Here is a 19,094-nt window from a genome sequence, read left to right on the forward strand (position 1 = left end):
TTTTTTTTTTTTTTTTTTTTTTTTTTTACAGCAAATCCGATTCATTGTGATTTAGGAGCTCTACTGATCAATCCAGAAAGCAACACTGTGCTACTTTTTTGGGCCTTGGAGATATTAAAAGCAACTGATGTTGGCATTTGTTGCAAGTTAACAAATTCATGCCAACAATCTGTGATCCAAGATATAAAAAGTCACCAACAATTAACTATGTTGTATGCAGGAAAAAATACATGTGTCATTTGACTATTTATGTCTGGCATTGCCAGTAACTTGTATTTCCAATATTTAAACACTGGGAGAAGCATTGTGTTACAAAACTTATACGATCTGCCTCTAACTTGTATGTTACAAGTTAGAGGCAGATCATATAAGTTTTGCACTTAAATATTTAATAAAAATGATGCATTTATGGGGAATCATTAATATGCTGAAAAAAGGTATTACTTGTCATGAAAAAAATCTAACCAAATTGTTTCTCATTTTTAGTAAATTTATAGTCCTGAAAATATGTTTTTCTTTGTGGTCTGAATTCAAACACAACTATGTGCCCCATGTGGGCGCATTCAACAACCAGACAGTCAAATTTCTGAATTTGAATGAAGCAGCAAGCAAATGTCCGTCTCAACTAGAGACACAGGAAAACTCAGGAAATCTTCTCCCACCACTACCACACAAAAAAGCCCTTTCTGTGGCTGGCACAACTGCAGGGGGTCTCAGCTGAGCAGGGAGATGTGGCTCATTTCTGTTTGCAGTCAGAAAATGAATATGAATATCCTCTGGTGAAGTGGTGAAGTTACATAGACTTATGATGTGGGGTTTTCCCGTTATTTTCCCCATTTGGATTTTTATTTTTAACAGTAACTGCCATGCTGCTCAACACAGAATCATGAGACTCTCCTGGGTAAATAGACAATGCTGCTATAGGGTTATGTTATGGCTCATGTTCAATTTTGTTTCTGAGAAATTACATTTTTCTCTTGGTTCAGTAGGTCAAATGGAACTAAACACTACAGTTTCCATGAGTCTCATCATCTGTTATTATGGTGAAAATACCAGATGAAGTTGTGAAATATGCCGTGTTTTTTGTATTATGTAATATTGTATTTGATGATTATATTTGGTAATAAAACACTATACCATAGTTTGTGAAATGATTCATGATTGTATGTAAATTATTTCTGTGCAGTTGCTATTTTTGTGTTAAAATCCTTTAAATAATCATAAACTTATCAATTTTTCAGTTTCTTTATTTTGAATCATGCCAGTTCAGAGGGCAGCTTGGCCTTTTTTTGGCTTTGAATTGCTTCCTTGAAGGCGTGTTTAATAACATAAGTCCATTACGACATGCTGGGGGATGTTATATCTCTGTTTTGTGCTGGCACCAGGAGCTGTTCACACGCAGCATGGCAGAGAGTGAGATGCGCAGCGCTCCTTATGAGTTCCCTGAGGACAGCCCCATTGAACAGCTGGAGGAGCGACGGCACCGCCTGGAGAGGCAAATCAGCCAGGACATAAAGTGAGAAACACAAACTCACCACTTGGGTTGCAAAATTTCTGGAATATTCAGAGGTGAAAACTCTCAGTGGGAAATAATGGGAATAAACAGGAAATATCTCTCTCTCTCCTGCACCCACTTTGTACACACAGTCACAGTTTCACCCATACACACATGCTCAACAGTTTCTAAAATGTCTTTGTGGTCAGACTATCAGTGATCAGCTACCTGGACCACAGCATATGCCATCATGTTCTGCAAAAACATTTAAAGGGAAGTGGGCTCTGTCTTGGTTGCTGGGATGATGCTGTTTCTGCACCAGCTGATGCTCTGCTGATTATCTGACACACCCTCTGCAGGCCTGTGTTTACCAATATAAGTGTACCACCACTAACTAATGGTGTTTTTTTTTTGGTTTGTTTGTTTCATCCCTGATTACCTAATGCCTAATATGCATTTTGTGTATGTCTGCGTGTTTTCTGTCACCCATATGTGTGCTCGTGCATATATTTGGTGTCCCTGTTCTCTCTATGCTTCGTTTCTCCTCACTACCTTTGATTCTTGTCTGCCCCTCACCCATCTGCCACACTATCCTGCGCCACTGCATATCACCCCAAGGCTTGAGCCAGAGATCTTGCTCCGTGCCAAACAGGACTTCATGAAAATCGACAGTGCTGCAGACCTGGAGTGAGTGAGCTCTGTTTCAGTCATATACTGTACATTCTCTCTCTCTCTGTGTCTCTCTCTTATTCTCTCCCTCTTTCTCTGCCTCCACCTATTCGTCAAACTTCAGAGTATTTATCCACTCTACAGATCAGAGTCTGGCTTACAATATTTGTCTCACACAGGCAATTAAAACATCAGCATATTGTAATGCTTTGCAGCTTCCCTCTGCTGGTGACATAATGTAGTAATATCAGTGGGCATCCTGCTCTTTTGCCTCAGGCTGTTGTGAATGCTGTCATGTTCAGCTTTGGATGGCTGTATTAGACCCTGTCTCTTAAACACTTAGCAAGAAGGCTTCTACTTCTTGTGAAATTTTTATTGATCTTGATTTTACTCTTGTCTCCTTCTTTGCCAAAAATCTATAATCAGGATTATGAAACATTTACCCCTCTTACAAACCCTGATAATATCTTGTAGCTCTGGTAATTTGTTAGCCTTGTACTTCAAGATGTAGATATGCTGACATTTTTCTAGGTGTACACTCTACAATGTAGAAATGATTAAATTATAGTGTTGGCTGATACTGTTATTACTTCTTTTTTGAACTAATAACATTTGGTTTCTCATCTGGTAGTCTTCTGTATCACACTCCGTTCATTAACTCATCTCCCTCACTCCCTCATTACCTCCACATACTTTTTCTCTTTCTCTCTGTCTCTCTCTCTTTGTTCCTCCTGCCTCTGTCTACTTTTTCTGGTCTTTATCTCTCCATGTCTCTCTCTGTGCCCTTTAGGTTAATGAAGGAGAAAAGTGTGGACACTGTTGATGATGGCTTTCAGGAAAGAGATTTGCCGATGGAGAGGGAGTACCAGCGTGTCTCAATATCTGGAGAGGAAAAGTGTGGGGTGAGGAGATTTGCCAGTAACATGATTTGTATGTTTTCATAAGCATTTAAACTAAATGCCTCAGTAAGGCAGAATTCACTGATATCTATTCACTTAGCTATATTTGTATTCCTATCTGCCCAGGTGCCCTTCACTGATCTGGTGGATGCTGCTAAGTGTGTGGTGAAGGCATTATTCATTCGGGAGAAGTACATTACCCGTTCCATGCAGACCTTCTGTAAGACCACCGCTCACTCCTTGCAGGAGCTGGGGGAGAGATCTCTGGATATAGGGGTCTACGATGATATTCCAGAAACCCCTGTCGATGCTGGTATAATATACAGTACATACACCAAACACATATCCTGTTAACATGGAACAGCACAAGCAGAAAGAGTTTTTTTTTCTTTAGAAATGATGGACTAAAAGTAGAGTTCACAACCAAAAGGCAGTAGCTGCCTTGGTCTCTCACATAGCCATGGGTGTCTGTGAAATGCTCTGAGGTAGTTATTGCACCCCACAGGATGCTCAGTAATTGCCTAGCCACCTACAGTACTGTACATTCACAGCTGGCATTTATCTGCAGGGTTCAGAGAGAGGATGTTAGAGCATGTTGTGTTACTCATACAGCATCTGACAGGGCTCAGCTTCAGAGGGAGCCTAGAGAAGACTGCAGTGACTCCCGGTCAGACTGCTGCCTTCTCTGAGTCCCTGAACTCAGTTTCACTCACAGCCTACTTGTCAGCATAGAAGCTGCAGGCTTTTCAAATCTGCCTGGCCTTGTTCTGCAGGGAAAGTAAGCTTCCTTTCAAATTGTGCCCAAGAATGCTACAACTGATGGCATCCAGCCGTCAAGGTCTCGCTGGACGGCTTATGAACGAGTGACTAGTGAGTAGTGAGTGGCTCACCTTGTTGTGGACCAGTCACAACACTGGTTTTGCCATGTTATGATCAGACCTGACTGCATGGGAGCCCTAGGCCCTCCTGATCTTGACAATAAGTATCACCTGGAGTTGGACAGTCTATCAATATTATATTAATATTGTGATGTGAGACTAGATATTGTCAGAGATTTGGATATCGTTATATTGAGATATGAGATAAGTGTTGTTTTTTTCCCCTGGTTTTAAAAGCTGTGTTACAGTAGAATGATGCAGTTTTATGAACTTACCTGCTTTGTCATAATATTCACATTACTAATGATTGTTTATCAAAATCTGTTATATGTAAATGTCTTATAAAAGCACCAGTAGTCCTCAGAGTACTGTCACAGTATCAGTTTTGGGGTATTATGTTTAATGTGTCGTGATATTTCATTTTGTCCATATCACTCAGCCCTAATGCCCCCTCACCTGACACAACTAGCTCTCTGGGCTTGGCCTGTGAGATGTCTAGTTTGAATGTTGTTGAATTCCCCTAGAATATCATAACCATCCAAAGGACCAGGGTTGGATGCACTATCCAAGGAAACTATGGAGCCCTTTGATCAGGTGGACTTAAAGGTTACGTCTTTTAAGATGGTGCTGTCGTTGACATTGATCTCCACACAATATCCAGTGATTTTTTGTCCTCCTAAAATTCACTGAGTTTACTCCTAGAGTCTCAACAGCAACTTTGCGTTCTAACCCAGCATTTGTCCCAAAAAACAATCCTAAATTGATCATTTTCATTCTGAAATGAGTTGTTATTGACCGTTGTTGGTGCTTTTAATAGCTGTTTTGAGCTGCTGTTTGTAAGAATATTTCATTATTTTCCTTCTCAGTTGATTTTATGTACTAATGAATCGATAGAGATAATAAATGAATGAACAGGAGCTGGCCTGCTTTCTTGATATAATACAGCTGTTAAGAGGGGATTGTTTTTCTGAGTTTGCTGCGTTTACAACTCCCAAACTGGAAATGTAAACACAAAGGAGCACTGGGGCCACTGTCTCATTAAAAAGTCCCACACCTACCATATTTTCCCTGATCAATTAGGTCTAATTGACAGTTTCGAGATAAGTTGTAACATGGAACTTATCATTTGATTTTCCCTCCCCTGTTCTCCTAGATGCCCCTGTCCACCCACCGGTCTCAGAGACGCACCCTTATGAGAATCTCGATCCCAAGAGTATGCCTCCAGACACAGGATATGGATGCAAGATGGTGGATGGAGTAATCCATGTCTACACAAAGAAGAGCCCCATGGACAAGTAGGTTTTTGTCCCGTAGACTGTTTAATGATTTTACCTGCTGAAAATGTGAGTTGCTTTGCGTAATGAGATTCTTTGGGTTTAACAATTCTGCCTCCTGTTCAGGAGCACAGAGCTGGATCTCCCCTATCCTGACCTGAATGAGTATATTGCAGACATGAATGTTATGATGGCCCTCATTATCAATGGACCAGTGTGAGTGTTTCTTTAACAGTGTCATGAGTGTCATTCTGTTTTTAGCTCAGTCTTCATTCATAATGAAATATGACCTTGTTTACTGTGTGTGGTGTTTGTAGGAAGTCTTTCTGCTACCGCCGCCTACAGTACCTAAGTTCAAAATTCCAGATGCACATCCTCCTGAATGAGATGAAGGAGTTGGCAGCCCAGAAGAAAGTTCCTCATCGAGACTTCTACAACATCCGCAAGGCAAGAGCCATCAAACAGCATCCTAACTTAACTGCCTTATTGGAGAGACGTTGATTTCTCTCATTTTATTTTAAAAAAGAGAGAAATGATATCCGCTCAGCTGGAAAAATGTAAATGCATTTTTAAACTGCAACAACTACTGGTACTGATCCTGGAGTGGATCCAGGAGTGAACCAAAGTTATCCCAACCTCTCATAATTACACAAAATCTACAGTATTTTTGCCACATTATTGTAGCAGGTTTCCATTCAGCCAACTAAATGGTGTTTTTCATGCCGTTGCATTGTTCGTGGTCTGTTCTGCTTTCAGGTAGACACACACATACATGCATCCTCCTGTATGAACCAGAAGCACCTGCTGCGTTTTATCAAGAGAGCCATGAAGAAATACCCTGGTGAGATTGTCCACATAGAGCGCGGGCGTGGACAGACCCTCATTGAGGTGTTTGAAAGCATGAACTTGACAGCCTACGACCTGAGTGTAGACACTCTCGACATGCATGCGGTGAGAAATTGGAGCATTAATAGGGAATATCTGACAACTATTTAAGGAATTTTAGTATTTAGGGGACTCTGTACAAAAGAATATAGTGTAACTGGGTGAGATAAAAATATGTTATACCTGATTTCTTTTTCTTCTCAGGACCGCAACACATTCCATCGATTTGACAAGTTCAATGCCAAATACAACCCTATTGGAGAATCCATCCTTAGGGAGATCTTCATCAAGACTGATAATCACATTGAAGGAAAATACTTTGCACACATAATCAAGGTGTGAAAAATTCATTTGCAATGTTTTTTTTTTCTTTTTTGTAACTTTGAATAATGTTTTAACCACGTACATACAACTTAATTTATTGACATCTTCTTCTTGTTCAGGAGGTGATGTATGACTTGGAGGAGAGCAAGTACCAGAACTCTGAGCTGCGTCTGTCTATCTATGGCCGCTCCCGTGATGAATGGGATAAGCTGGCCCGGTGGGCCGTCAAACATCGTGTCTACTCTGATAATGTGCGCTGGCTTATCCAGGTGCCCCGTCTCTAGTGAGTAGTACCTCAACCCACATTACCTTAAAACTGAGCAGTGCAGCATTTGGCACAAGCTCTGAAACTGGCAGTAGTTCACACTTGAGAAGAAGACAAGTCAACCCGAGTTGTGTGTCAGATGCCAGATGCAAGTGTGTGAGGACACACAGCCATGCCATAAGCTTGGCTAATATAAGGCAAAAGTTTTGGTTGATAGATGACTCTTGGACCTTTAATTACTGGCCTGTACCTATTGGGCAAACAAACATGATTGTAATTAGGGTCTGAACCAAAAGGAAGATGCGATTGGGGTGTTGGGGTTGGCGCGAATCTAGTCTGCCAGCTTAACAGATGTTAAAAAGCATAAAAGAAGTCATCACTTCACCCCTACATAACTACCTAACAGATTTTCCCCAGCCTGCTCACAGCTAAATAGAGAAGATATAACTGTTACAACAAAGCTTAATTACTATCCATGGGTGTAAGAGTGTGTGACACATTACCTTGGAAATTAACCTGCACGTGATTATAAGGATATAAATAATGTGTCATCCCTCACTAAAACTCCACAGCAAAAATTCAAGTTGTTTATTTAGTTACATGGTCCTACATCGGCTGATTGTCCTGCATCTCAGCCATCCTCACAAATCACTAGCGTCAATTCCTATGTGTTATGTTACTCACATGTTTGTGATTAACAGTGCATGTCATTGCTTTATGTACCATCTGTAGCTGTTTCTATGTGTCAACAATCATCACCTCCTTTTGCAGTGATGTGTACCAGACCAAGAAACAGCTGGCAAATTTCCAGGAGATGCTGGAGAATATCTTCATGCCCCTGTTTGAAGCCACCATGAACCCCTGCAGTCATCCTGAGTTGCACCTCTTCCTGGAGCATGTGAGGCATGAACTATACAAGATTCAAAGCCTGTCTTGATGATTCACAGTTACATCTACTGATTGCTGTTCTGGTGTGTTTTTGTGTGTGACGTGTGTCGGCAGGTGGTGGGTTTTGACAGTGTGGATGACGAGTCCAAGCCTGAGCACCACATCTTCAATCTTGACAGTCCACTGCCAGCCAATTGGACTGAAGAGGACAACCCACCCTACTCCTACTACCTCTACTACACTTATGCCAACATGACTGTGCTCAATCATCTGCGCAGGTGTGGGGCAGCAAGACTAATTATTACATACAAAAAGACTTGTTCCTTCATTTTACCTCTTATTCATTCATTTAATCATTCACAATTTTTTTTTTTTTTTTTTGGGGATGAATGAGGTTTCAATGTTTTTCACACATTTGTCCAATGCAGGAGGCGAGGCTTCCATACGTTTGTCCTGCGACCTCACTGTGGGGAGGCGGGGCCTATCCACCACCTGGTGTCAGGTTTCATGTTATCAGAGAACATCTCCCATGGACTGCTGCTCAGAAAGGTCAGCACATGACGAGTCATTTCCAAAGGCTTGTTAGGGAAATGCTTGAGCTTATCATGTTAATATTACATCACAACATTATTCTTCCATTATTCTGTTCTGTCTGTGGAAGAGTCTACCTATCTAAGTTTACTCTTTTTGCCAGGCTTATAGGTAGTCATGTTTGACTAAGAACTGGTGATTTATTCACCGTTCACAAGCTAGATAGCATGATAGAGCTTTGATTTGGTCAAACTTTCAAATGTCTGTTGATGTCATTACATTGTCCTTTTCAACTTATGTCTTCTGTTTGTCATCAAATACATAACTGTAATTTCCACAAGCACAGATCAATGGTGAATCATAAACAGAATGATACAGTAGCAGTTACCATGGCAAGGATCATTAACAAGTTGTCTTTCATCTCATCAAATGATAATGTTGTTCTGTAGAGAGAAATGATAGTACACTGACCCTACGCAAAAATGTGCTGAACTACCCTTGCTTACCCTTTATGAGTTCCCACGTTCTTGATTTGTGTTATTCTGTTACAACCTTGTTACAACAGACTTAAGTCATCATAGTTTCATTGCAGTATCTGTGGCAAGTGTTTGCGATTTCCTGCTCTTTAAGGTCTGTGTGTAAAGAAGTATAGATTTGTGTGTAGATGGTATGTTTTTATGTGACATTGTTGTAAAATATGGAAAAAAATATTTTCTAACTTTGAAGAAACATAAGGTGAAATTTAAGGGAAACTCAGAGTACAGAGTTAATTACAGATTCATTTGTTGTGGAGGGGGGTGACATGGGAGAATTTGAGGAGAATCTGGGGATGTTAAAGATGAGGAGCTGGAGGGGATGAATGTTTTGAGAGGCAGATGGTAGATGACTAAAGCTAAAACGAGAACAAGGCTGTGTCCTCGGTGAGGATGGTCAGATCAAACAGATGATGAAACAGAGTGCAGACCTGCGGGACTGGGTTAGTGTGGGCCTTGCATGACAGTCATTTGTGAATTGTCACACCAAGATTCTTGGCAATCTGTGCAGGAATGACACTGCTCAGTTGTGATCGAGACGTGTTGTAGAGGGCAGAAGTTTTGTGGGAAAAAGAGCATCTCAGTCTTGTCAGGACTGAGTTTGAAGTGATGGGAAGACAACCAACTCCAACTGAAAATGTCAGAGAGGCAGGCATGTGCACCTCAGCCTGGGTATCAGTGTAAGGGAAAGAAAATTCATGTTAAATGTGACCAACATCACAGTGGTAGAAGAGGTTGTGGGATGATTAGATGGACTAAGCAGTCTAATGTCTGGCGAGAAGAGGAGGGTGCCCAGGATGTAGCTCTGGAGCACCCCAGTGGAGGTGTTGCACTGTGCAGAGTTCCTGCCCTGGGGGGGTGCACTTGTAGGAGGATGGTATGGCAGGTTACACCGGCATAGATTGGAGCTTGGTTGGTGCTGGGACTTGATATGAATGCAAATTGGAGGTATGGAGGTGCTGTGGTGCGTCTGTTCACTGGCATAGTGGCCGCTGGGTGTGTCTGTGTGCCCAGTTAATGCAGCTCATTGTCATTTATTGTTTCATCTTTTTTCTTGTGTTCAAATTCTATCCTTTTTATATAACTTTCTTTTATGTAACTGTGGTACCACTTTCATCAGTGCCTGTGTTTTGTTATCTGTAAAGGACTTTGTAAACAATGTTTTCTAAAAAGGGCTATACAAATTAAGTTACTATGGAGCCAAGAGGACATAAGTTAGTTCCACTTGAAGAAGGATGATAGAAAAGGTGAGCCTGTGTCAATGAGGTTAGTTGAAGGGAGGATTAGAGTGTAACTGGGATAAGATACCTCGCCAGCAAGCTTCTGCTCAAAGTATGTTTTAGAAGAGGAAGGAGGAGGTGGAGTTGGAGTTGGGCTAAGACAAGAAGAAAAGGTAAAAAAAATGTTTTTGAGTGATAGGCAGATGATTAGATTTTATAGTGGTAGGAGGCTGAATTAGCTGCACAGCCAGAGGCAGAGAAGGAGGAGAGAGTGAAAGTGGGGCGAAATCTAACAATACAGACTTGTGCCATTTTCTCTCAGTTGCTTGAAGCCATGTACATTCACTTTGCAAGGCTCAAGGGAGGCGTGGATCACATGAAGACAGGCAGGCAAGTGTGGAGGAGAGGGGACAGAGGTGAGAAGAGCATGACATTGCAGATAGAAACATGGAGGATGGAGAGTCAGTGGTAAGAGGGACACATGAGAATGACTGAGAGATGACAATTTATACCAAATGGTGACAGTTGAAAGAGATACCAGATAAGTACTATTAGTACTGGAGATGGAAATGGGGCAGGAAATGGTCAGAAACATGAAGAGGGGGAGAGCTTCCCTGTGAGAAGGTTGGCATTGTGTAGAGGAGTGAGATAGTGTCCTATCTTCAGGAAGTATGTTGAGAGGAATGTAGATGATAGAAATTCTTTAAGCAAACCCCGGGGAGCACTAAACTACAGTGGGGGGAAGGGTGGGTTCTGTCCATGGTACAGTACTTCCTACAAAAGTCAGAGAGCTCTGTAATAGAAAGCAAACAAAACAAAACAAAACAACAACAAAAAAAAACATCATTAATTTTGCCAAACCAAACAGATGCCCATTAACCTTCATTTGTGTACCTGCATAGACACGCATACCCTACATCTACATAGTACACCCTTATTATCCATTGTAACAAAATCAAATTGGGCCAGCATACTATATGCTTCAACTTCTTCGTTGGTTGTGTACTTCTTAGCAGTATGCTTGCTTCTGTGTAAATGCTCTGTTAGTCACCAATTTTTATTGAGGAAATGTTTTCATAGACACCAGCGATCTTTGATTTGTCCGCTCATTCTAATGATTTCTTTACTTTAGTTAAGCTCATTGATTTGTTGCAGTCAGGCAGTGTTAGCAGTGAATGCATTGCTCATACACAGACCCAGCAAAGAAGTTGAAGTGTGTGTCAGCCATCCTTGATTTTATTAAAAACCCTAACCCTTTCGGTAACAATGAAGAATAAAGTTTATAAGCACATAGAAGATAGGTAGTTCATGTTGACACTGTGAACGTGGACAAGAGAAGGATTATGGACATCCTTTTGGTTTTGTGAAATTTCATCTTTATAGAATTCTCTATGAAGCATCGCAAGACCCTTTGGAAGACACAACAACCGATGCAACCAAATATTATCAAAGGATCCAGTATCAGGGCTTGGTGGCCCTGATACAGTGACAGTGGGAAATTTAAATGAAGAAATACAGAAGTGTGAGAGAGGAGGACCAGGACATTGTCACTCATATGAGATAGACAAACCTGCACCACCATCACTACAACCTAAAGGAGTGCAGAAAGGGCAGCAGGGTGATCCACGTCTCTGTCAGAGCACATGAGGGAACACATTCTGTGAAGAGCTCTCCTTTTCTGATTGACTGTTCCACTGCCCTCCCTCAGCAATGGTTTGAGAGTCCAAAGAGACTCCAAATGTTTGATTAGGTTAGATCCAGCTTGATGGCAACGTTGATAGCCACATCGCTAGGGAGGGAAAGATAGAACAAGCAGAGAGGAACAGAAATGAAGCAAATTGTGGAACAAAGAGTGCAACATAGTGAAAAGGAAATAACTCAACTCAACTCAACTTTATTTATATAGCACTTTAAAAACAACCACAGCTGAAACAAAGTGCTGTACATGATAATAAAACAACAAAACAGTAAAAAACAGTAGAAAGAATAAAAGCAATCAAACAAAATAAAACAGAGTAACATCTCAATGTACATGAATGATCATAAAACAACAAAACATTAAAAACAGTAGAAAGAATAAAAACAATCAAACAAATTAAAACAGAGTAATGTTTCAATGTACATACATGATCATAAAACAACAAAACAGTAAAAACAGTAGAAAGAATAAAAACAATCAAACAAATAAAACAGAGCGATGTCTCATGCTGGGTTAAAAGCCAATGAGTAAAAATGGGTTTTAAGACTGGTAAAAGAAAAGAGATGCAAACAACACAATTGTCCTTGGTTTTCCTTGATGGATTGTAGCTATATTTAGCCATCACTCTGTCTCGTGTGTTCCTCAGGCCCCTGTGCTGCAGTATCTATACTACCTGGCTCAAATTGGCATCGCCATGTCACCACTGAGTAACAACAGCTTGTTCCTCAGTTATCACCGCAACCCGCTGCCAGAGTACCTGTCCAGAGGTCTCATGGTGTCTCTGTCCACTGATGATCCCCTTCAGTTCCACTTCACCAAGGTCAGTGCTGAAAACATTTGCCTAAATCTCTATGTGGCCCACATTTTTCTGGGCGGAAGAGCAAAAGGATTTAGAAATCATCAGAAGTGCCTTAGTTTTAAGTTTTTTCTGGAGATCTGACCCTTTTCCTCATTCTCTTCTTTCTGTGTGTGTGTGTGTGTGTGTGTGTTTGCTTGGTCCCAGGAGCCTCTGATGGAGGAGTACAGCATCGCTGCTCAGGTGTGGAAGCTGAGTTCCTGTGACATGTGTGAGCTGGCAAGGAACAGTGTCCTCATGAGTGGGTTTTCACACAAGGTAGCTGTTTTTTAAGTAATTATTTGGCTCTTTCACTACATCTTTTATAGTCAGGTTAAAATAATGGCACTGTTGAAACACTTGGCAAGAAAAACAGGCATTCCCCAAATGTTTTGTCAAATGACATTGCCAGAAAAAACTACTGTTTGTTTTTATTGGTAGCAGCAGTGCCCACTCATCTGTCTTCTCCTGCCTTAAGGTAAAGAGCTACTGGTTGGGCCCCAACTACTCCAAAGAGGGTCCTGTGAGCAACGATATCCGTCGTACCAATGTCCCTGATATCCGTGTGGCATACCGCAGCGAAACACTCAGTGAGGAGCTCAACCTCATTATTCAGGCTGTTCGCACAGAGGAGCTGGACACCATCGATGAGGAGGACTCTCTGTCCATGGCCCCTCTCCCTGGACAACACTGAAATCACTATCGTCCCATCTCCTCACGTAAATCTCCAACCTTTTGGCCCCTTTCCAGCATGACACTGAAGAAACATGGTCTACAAGGATTCCTGCTTTCTTACCCCACTCCTGATCACCCTCAGCCATCACTGTAGAGCTACCACAAAGCCAAGGAGCACTCCCAGACTGCTCTGTCAATCTTCCTGTGTTTCTAGTGGTGGTGTAGATCCATTTTAGATTGCAAGAAAAAGTTTTCCAGACTATTTTTTTTCTTCAAAGTACCCCTTTTTTGCTTAAAGTTAACCTGAACTCTATTTCTTTAACCTCTCTTTGTATTCACTGTGATGTTCAGTGTCAATCAGCATGACTAAGGTTAGCAGGGATGACCAGCACCAGGGTTGTTCAGTTGATGCACAAAAGCAGCAAGGAAACACTAGGGAAGGTAGTTTTTTCGACACCTCTTCATTAAAATTATTCTTTAGTCCTTGAATTTGAACCCCTTTCCTGTCCTCCCATATCCATCAGATAGTCCATGTAATGCATTCTGTGATTCAGTTGAATGTTTTTAATTCACCAGACATATCACAGAGATGCATTTAAACACTGGCATACAGCACATTATCACACAAAACTGACTTTACAGTAAACCTGTGCTGAATGCTGCTTATCTTCCACTGCATAGTCACGCTGCCTTACAAAGCTTAGTACATCTAGCATCTTCATAATGCTAATTACGAAGGACTGCAGATTCAGCTTTACTGGAGCAGAAGCTTTCCCTTGCCTGCACAATGTTCAGTCAGTCTTTGTCAGAATCATGAGTGTGCAGTGGAGAGCGCTACAGAAACATGAGGAAAGGTTCATGTACAAATTAGGAGCAAGAGCGAACAACCTCTGAGTGCTGGATATCAGCTGTCGCTTGGTGTGCTTTCAAATAATTTGCAAAGGATTGCACATGTAGCATGCTTCCATGACTTGTATCGGCTCTGAATTCAGCAGAAAAGAGAAAAGCAGAAAATGTAGCCTTCAAACGAGAGTAGAGCCGACTGCCTGTGGTTGACTGTAAACATTCCATTAAGCAAACAGTGATTGGAGTTATTTTTAGCAGCAAATGAAGAGCTTTCTAATGAATATAGAAAATGGCTTTAGTTTTAATATTACCCTGAGAGGAGCAGATTTGTACCTCAGCAGTATGTGACTGTCTGACGATCTGTTTCTGTGGCAGAAGCGATTCGATGTGTGCATGATATTCCTTCAACCACAGCTTTAGCTGGAGCACAATTGAAGGAGGATGAATTTAGCATCGTCCACGGGGAACACCCCTACCATTACCTCACTGTGTCCATTGGATATACCTCCTTGCACATGGGCTTTCATCCAATCCATCCCCTCCCCTGGCCTGGTGGAAAGACTAGACGTAGGCGAGGCCCCACAGGTGGGCCGTAGAAAGATGTGGATTTTTTTTTTCTCTTTGCATGCAGTGCACTGTATGCATCAAGCCAAGACTTACTAGTGCCTTTTAATTTTCGCTTTGGGCACTGCTTGCCCATCTCTCTCCAAGTTGTTGTCATGTGTAATATTTCTGTCTTTTACACTTAGAAGAAGTGCTGCATCTTATTTTCTGCAAATCATTAGGCCTACATACTGTTGTAGTAAGAATTCATGCCAATGTAACTGAAACCACCTGGCCGCATGCTTGGTGTAAATTTGTCCTCACCTTGGCCTTCCCTTGAAAGGGAAAAGTTGTTTTGTCTCTAATTCTCAAGTGCGTTTTTCCTGCATGCATGCATGGATAAGGGTTGGTAAGAGGAAGACGGAGAAGTTGCCGTCAGAAATATATTTGAATTGATTATTTGGTCCAGCAAACATATGTAAACTCTATTTAGTACATCCTGTGGAAATGGGCAAACCATGCTGGGACATGGTTAACACTTGCATGGGTCTTTATGGCATTTTTCAACCTCACCCCAAATCTGATCATGTATGTGATCACCAAGGTCAGCATTTTGTATTGTGTACTCATTCAGATTATTACATCAGTCTCCCTGCCATTTGGACCGTTTGACTGTCCATCAAACTGTGAGCATTTTCCTTCAACGTAGTCGCTACTGTAGAGTAATAACTTGATGCCAAGACTGTTGAAAAAATACTAATCTGAAGTAGCAAAATTATTTAAAGGTGATTGTCACATACAGTAGGCTATGATGCTGTATACTGTAGAAAGTAAAACTAGAACGTGTCAGCCTTTCTATGAATAACCACCTGTAATGCGTTTATATACATGTTTACTTTGAAAAATAGATCAGAAAGATGTATGAAAGTCCATTTCAATTCAGGAGAGAATACAGAAGCTTCTCAGTGTTAAAGGGATGCACTGGGGTTGTGTGCGCTGAACCTGAAGGACTTTTTATGATTGTTGGGTTTCATGTACAAAATGTATTTTTTTAAAGGCTATAGAAATAAGAAATTTTATATAAACAATACAGAATATTGATGTTAAGGTTTCAAACTTAGTTCCGTTGCTGTAGATCATTGTTGAACCGGCATTATGTCATGAAAATAGAAGTACAGAATTTGATACCGTTATATTGTTGCTAGCCTTTTAAATTTGTTATACTTACAATAACTGGACCCAGTATTTCAGTTTTTGTTTTTTTTATTGTTATTTTGCATATTTCACATTTTGTTGTTAAACATTCTGTTTAATTCTCCGTTCTGTGTCGTAGAGCGCCTATCAAATCCATTACGGATAGGTATATGATTAATACCTCTTATTTTGAAGCCAAAAGATTTCTCTACAGTAGCATGCCAGACATTGATTTCTAAACACACACACACACACACACACACACACACACATACACACACATACACAAACACACAGGATACACACTTTTTTTTTAAACTCTGACCCTTACTTTACATCACCGCAGTAGAGTTGGCCTTTTCTAGTTTTAATGCGTTAAGATCATCTGGTTGACTACTTTGTAACATTTTGCAAAGAACTTGTGGGAATTATTATACTCATCATTATTATTATTACTACTTTAATTTAGGAGGGAGATGATGCATGTTGTCAATGCCAAAGCTTGAGACGCCTGTGTTCAGTCCCTGGTACGGCATGTTATCACACTGAGACTATTACGATCTGTCTGATTTACACCTGATTTCCCATCCATTCATCTGAGTTTTTCCTGCCTTTGACTGTTTCACGTCCACTTCATGGTTTCATATTGTCTCTTTGTGAATTAGCTGATTAGAGAACTGGTTGTTTGTGGCATGCACGATACAGTGCACCCTACCTCACAATTCTACTAGGATAATATTGTCCTCTTGCCGTGCTGTGTTCTTCTTCTTCTTCACAACAACAACAAAAATGTCGTATCCCAGTGAATCATGGCACGCAAGGAGTGACTCACCAGACACAGAGTAGCAAAAGCCATTTGGAGTCCAGGATAATGTTTGGTGTTCTGTCATGTTTTGATCAGTAATGCAAATATTATTTGTATCGGGCAAGTTACCAACACAGAAACCCCACCAATTATTCAGATATCACCGTGTTCACAAATCAACAGTTCATAATGTATGTTGAGGTTTTGTTTTGTTGAAATTGTTATGTTCATGTATTTGTGCACACTAAAATCATAATACATTGATCACAAATATTTTGATGCCCTCACACGATTTTTTTTTTTGTGTGTGTGTTTTATTTTTCCCGTAAAGTTTCTATTTTTGTCACCTTCTTTTGTTCTTGTTTACATGGAATCATATTTTTGATTTGTTATGTTGTACTCAGCTGTAGTCATCATCTTGAAATGGACTGCCAAATGTTTTACAGATTCTAATGCTTCTGATACAAGGTTTATGTGTAATATCTGAAGAATGGAATAAAGCATGTTTATTCATTGAACTTTTGTGTTGCAGAACAGTGTTTTGTATTTTTAGTCACATAAAATCTTTCATTGGCTAAAGAAACTTATCCCATCTGTTTACCAGTGATAAGTTGTTTGTTTCATATTTCAGGACAATAACCTTTGTGGCTGCTCAGGAATGTATCGACACTGACCTTTAGACACTATGGGCTCTAGTTTCGCAGACCTGGCGAGGCGCGGGCGCAGCGCAGCTGCGCTGCGCCAACTGGGTGTGTCCAAGTGGATTTTGCAAGTTTGGCACGCCGTGCGCCTTGGCGCAACTACTGCGCCGTTCCTCCTACCGGCGCAAGGGAGGAGAGAAGGCGTGGTGTGGGTTTGACACAGCCGATTCACTTTAAACCAATCAAATGAGCCCCTGTCCTCGCCTTTAAAATGCGCTGCGCGAAGGCGTAGTGGTAGTCTACACATTTGACATGGATGAAGAGAGCAGCCGCATCACACACTCAGTGAGGCCAGTCTTGGATGCTGCAATGTTGCTGGAGCTACCTGCCATCCATCTGTCCACCCATCCATCTAACCACCCATCCATCCATGCATCTATCCTTAAATTTGTCTTCCTGAGTCCCCTGTCTTTCCATTACCTACCTGCCTCGCATCTCTTTTTTTCCAGCTCTGTCACCGTCTGTTAAAGTTATTGATTTTTACGAGCAAATATAAATTTTACTGTGAAGCCCCCATTTTTAATGAATGTTTTTACCTCAAAGGATAATCCTCGCCATATTCATATAAACAGCCTACATGTTTGTTTTACAACTTTCGACTCCATCACTTACTGATGCAACAACACACTAGAGATTAAAACAAAATCCGGTTCATGAAAGCTTTTACATTCGCTGTTCTAAACGCCCAGTGTCTGGCAAGGAACCGATGCATTTTACATTTTCTATATGTGTGGAATCAGGGTTTCCGTTAGAAAAAATTGGCACAGGACAACGTGACCGGCAGGTTTTCAATTTACCAGACAAATGTTTGAAATTCCGGTCAAATATTGTCTGAATTTACTGAGCTTAAAATTATATGCAGGCTATATAAGAATGATATCAAGGCATGTCAATTTATAGCGTAATCTTTTTATTGAAAAGCAGGCTGTATCAAATTAAATGAGTGCCGTCAATTGACTCATGTGCGTAACTTCTAAAATAAATAAATAAATATTGCACAAGCCTGTGCTCTTTTAACATGAACGTTGCATACAATTGCAAACAATTGCAACTACAATTTGCAAACAAAAAAACTGGCTCATATCATTTTAATAACGCGGCGTGCTGCCAACTTGAAATCAAATAGATGCAATAAAAACTTAATTCAGCAGCTGAATTAAAATCAAAAGTCTCAAGTGTCTCTCTGCAACTTGCAATGCGCATCAGTCTTGTGACCTTGTTCTCCCCCAGGCGACTTCGCTGCTGTTTTGATCCGGTTCTGCAGAAAAAAACCCTCTCTCTCCCTCTGGTACACCGGAGACAGATATCACGCAGTCTACTTTTTTTTTTTAAATTATAAATAAAATTACGTGGAAATTGACTGTTTTAATAAAATTGTGAATATTTTCACCGGACATTTAAAAATTACCGGACTTTGGCAGATTTTACCAGTCATAGTCCGGTGATTACCGGATAACGAAAACCCAGAGTGGAATATTTAAATATATATGGAAGAAAAACTGTGTAGTTAACAGGGGCAGCGCCAGACACCATAACTGGAAAAAAGACATCACTGTATGGGACACAATGTTTGACTGACAGGTGATCAGGTTGGGTTTCCATTACGCTGCCAAACGGTGCCAATCTCCTTTGATCTGACATCAGTTGTGTCAGGACAGTCGATATGGAGATACGTTTATGTGCTTACTGAGATTATAGCATTGAATAGTGGTTTCTGTGGGTATTTATTGCATTGTTAATGTGCCTGACATTCTGGAAACCTGCCTGTGAGGTTGTGGTGACGTGTGCGCACTGCCCGCCTGTCAGCCAAACTTCCACTGCGCCAGCCACGCTGCGCCTTGCGCCGAAAGTAGACGTGGTTTCAGGAGGCGAGCTTTTGGCGCACCTCGGCGAAGCCTTTTGGCACGAAACTGTCACTGCGCCAAGCTGAATCTG

The 19,094-nt window shown here is 41.0% G+C and overlaps 1 protein-coding gene across 4 annotated transcripts in view; it reads left to right on the plus strand.

Annotated features, from left to right (window-relative positions):
* The window catches only part of ampd2a (adenosine monophosphate deaminase 2a), a 45,231-nt gene extending 28,255 nt beyond the window's left edge, over positions 1 to 16,976 (plus strand). For 3 of the 4 annotated variants that reach the window (XM_030051091.1, XM_030051089.1, XM_030051092.1), the window contains 16 exons: positions 1,386 to 1,516; positions 2,114 to 2,182; positions 2,955 to 3,066; positions 3,190 to 3,376; positions 5,095 to 5,236; positions 5,342 to 5,431; positions 5,533 to 5,662; positions 5,972 to 6,166; positions 6,305 to 6,436; positions 6,544 to 6,707; positions 7,461 to 7,587; positions 7,692 to 7,855; positions 8,006 to 8,126; positions 12,207 to 12,380; positions 12,564 to 12,674; positions 12,874 to 16,976. In XM_030051091.1, coding sequence (XP_029906951.1) covers positions 1,386 to 1,516; positions 2,114 to 2,182; positions 2,955 to 3,066; positions 3,190 to 3,376; positions 5,095 to 5,236; positions 5,342 to 5,431; positions 5,533 to 5,662; positions 5,972 to 6,166; positions 6,305 to 6,436; positions 6,544 to 6,707; positions 7,461 to 7,587; positions 7,692 to 7,855; positions 8,006 to 8,126; positions 12,207 to 12,380; positions 12,564 to 12,674; positions 12,874 to 13,089 — 2,265 coding nt within the window. In that variant the 3' untranslated portion in view covers positions 13,090 to 16,976. The remainder of the gene's footprint in view (positions 1 to 1,385; positions 1,517 to 2,113; positions 2,183 to 2,954; positions 3,067 to 3,189; positions 3,377 to 5,094; positions 5,237 to 5,341; positions 5,432 to 5,532; positions 5,663 to 5,971; positions 6,167 to 6,304; positions 6,437 to 6,543; positions 6,708 to 7,460; positions 7,588 to 7,691; positions 7,856 to 8,005; positions 8,127 to 12,206; positions 12,381 to 12,563; positions 12,675 to 12,873) is intronic. The other variant, XM_030051090.1, reaches the window with a different exon arrangement.
* Positions 16,977 to 19,094: the final 2,118 nt, after the last annotated feature.

Source organism: Myripristis murdjan, chromosome 5 (genome assembly GCF_902150065.1).
Source record: "Myripristis murdjan chromosome 5, fMyrMur1.1, whole genome shotgun sequence".
NCBI classification, from domain to species: domain Eukaryota; kingdom Metazoa; phylum Chordata; class Actinopteri; order Holocentriformes; family Holocentridae; genus Myripristis; species Myripristis murdjan.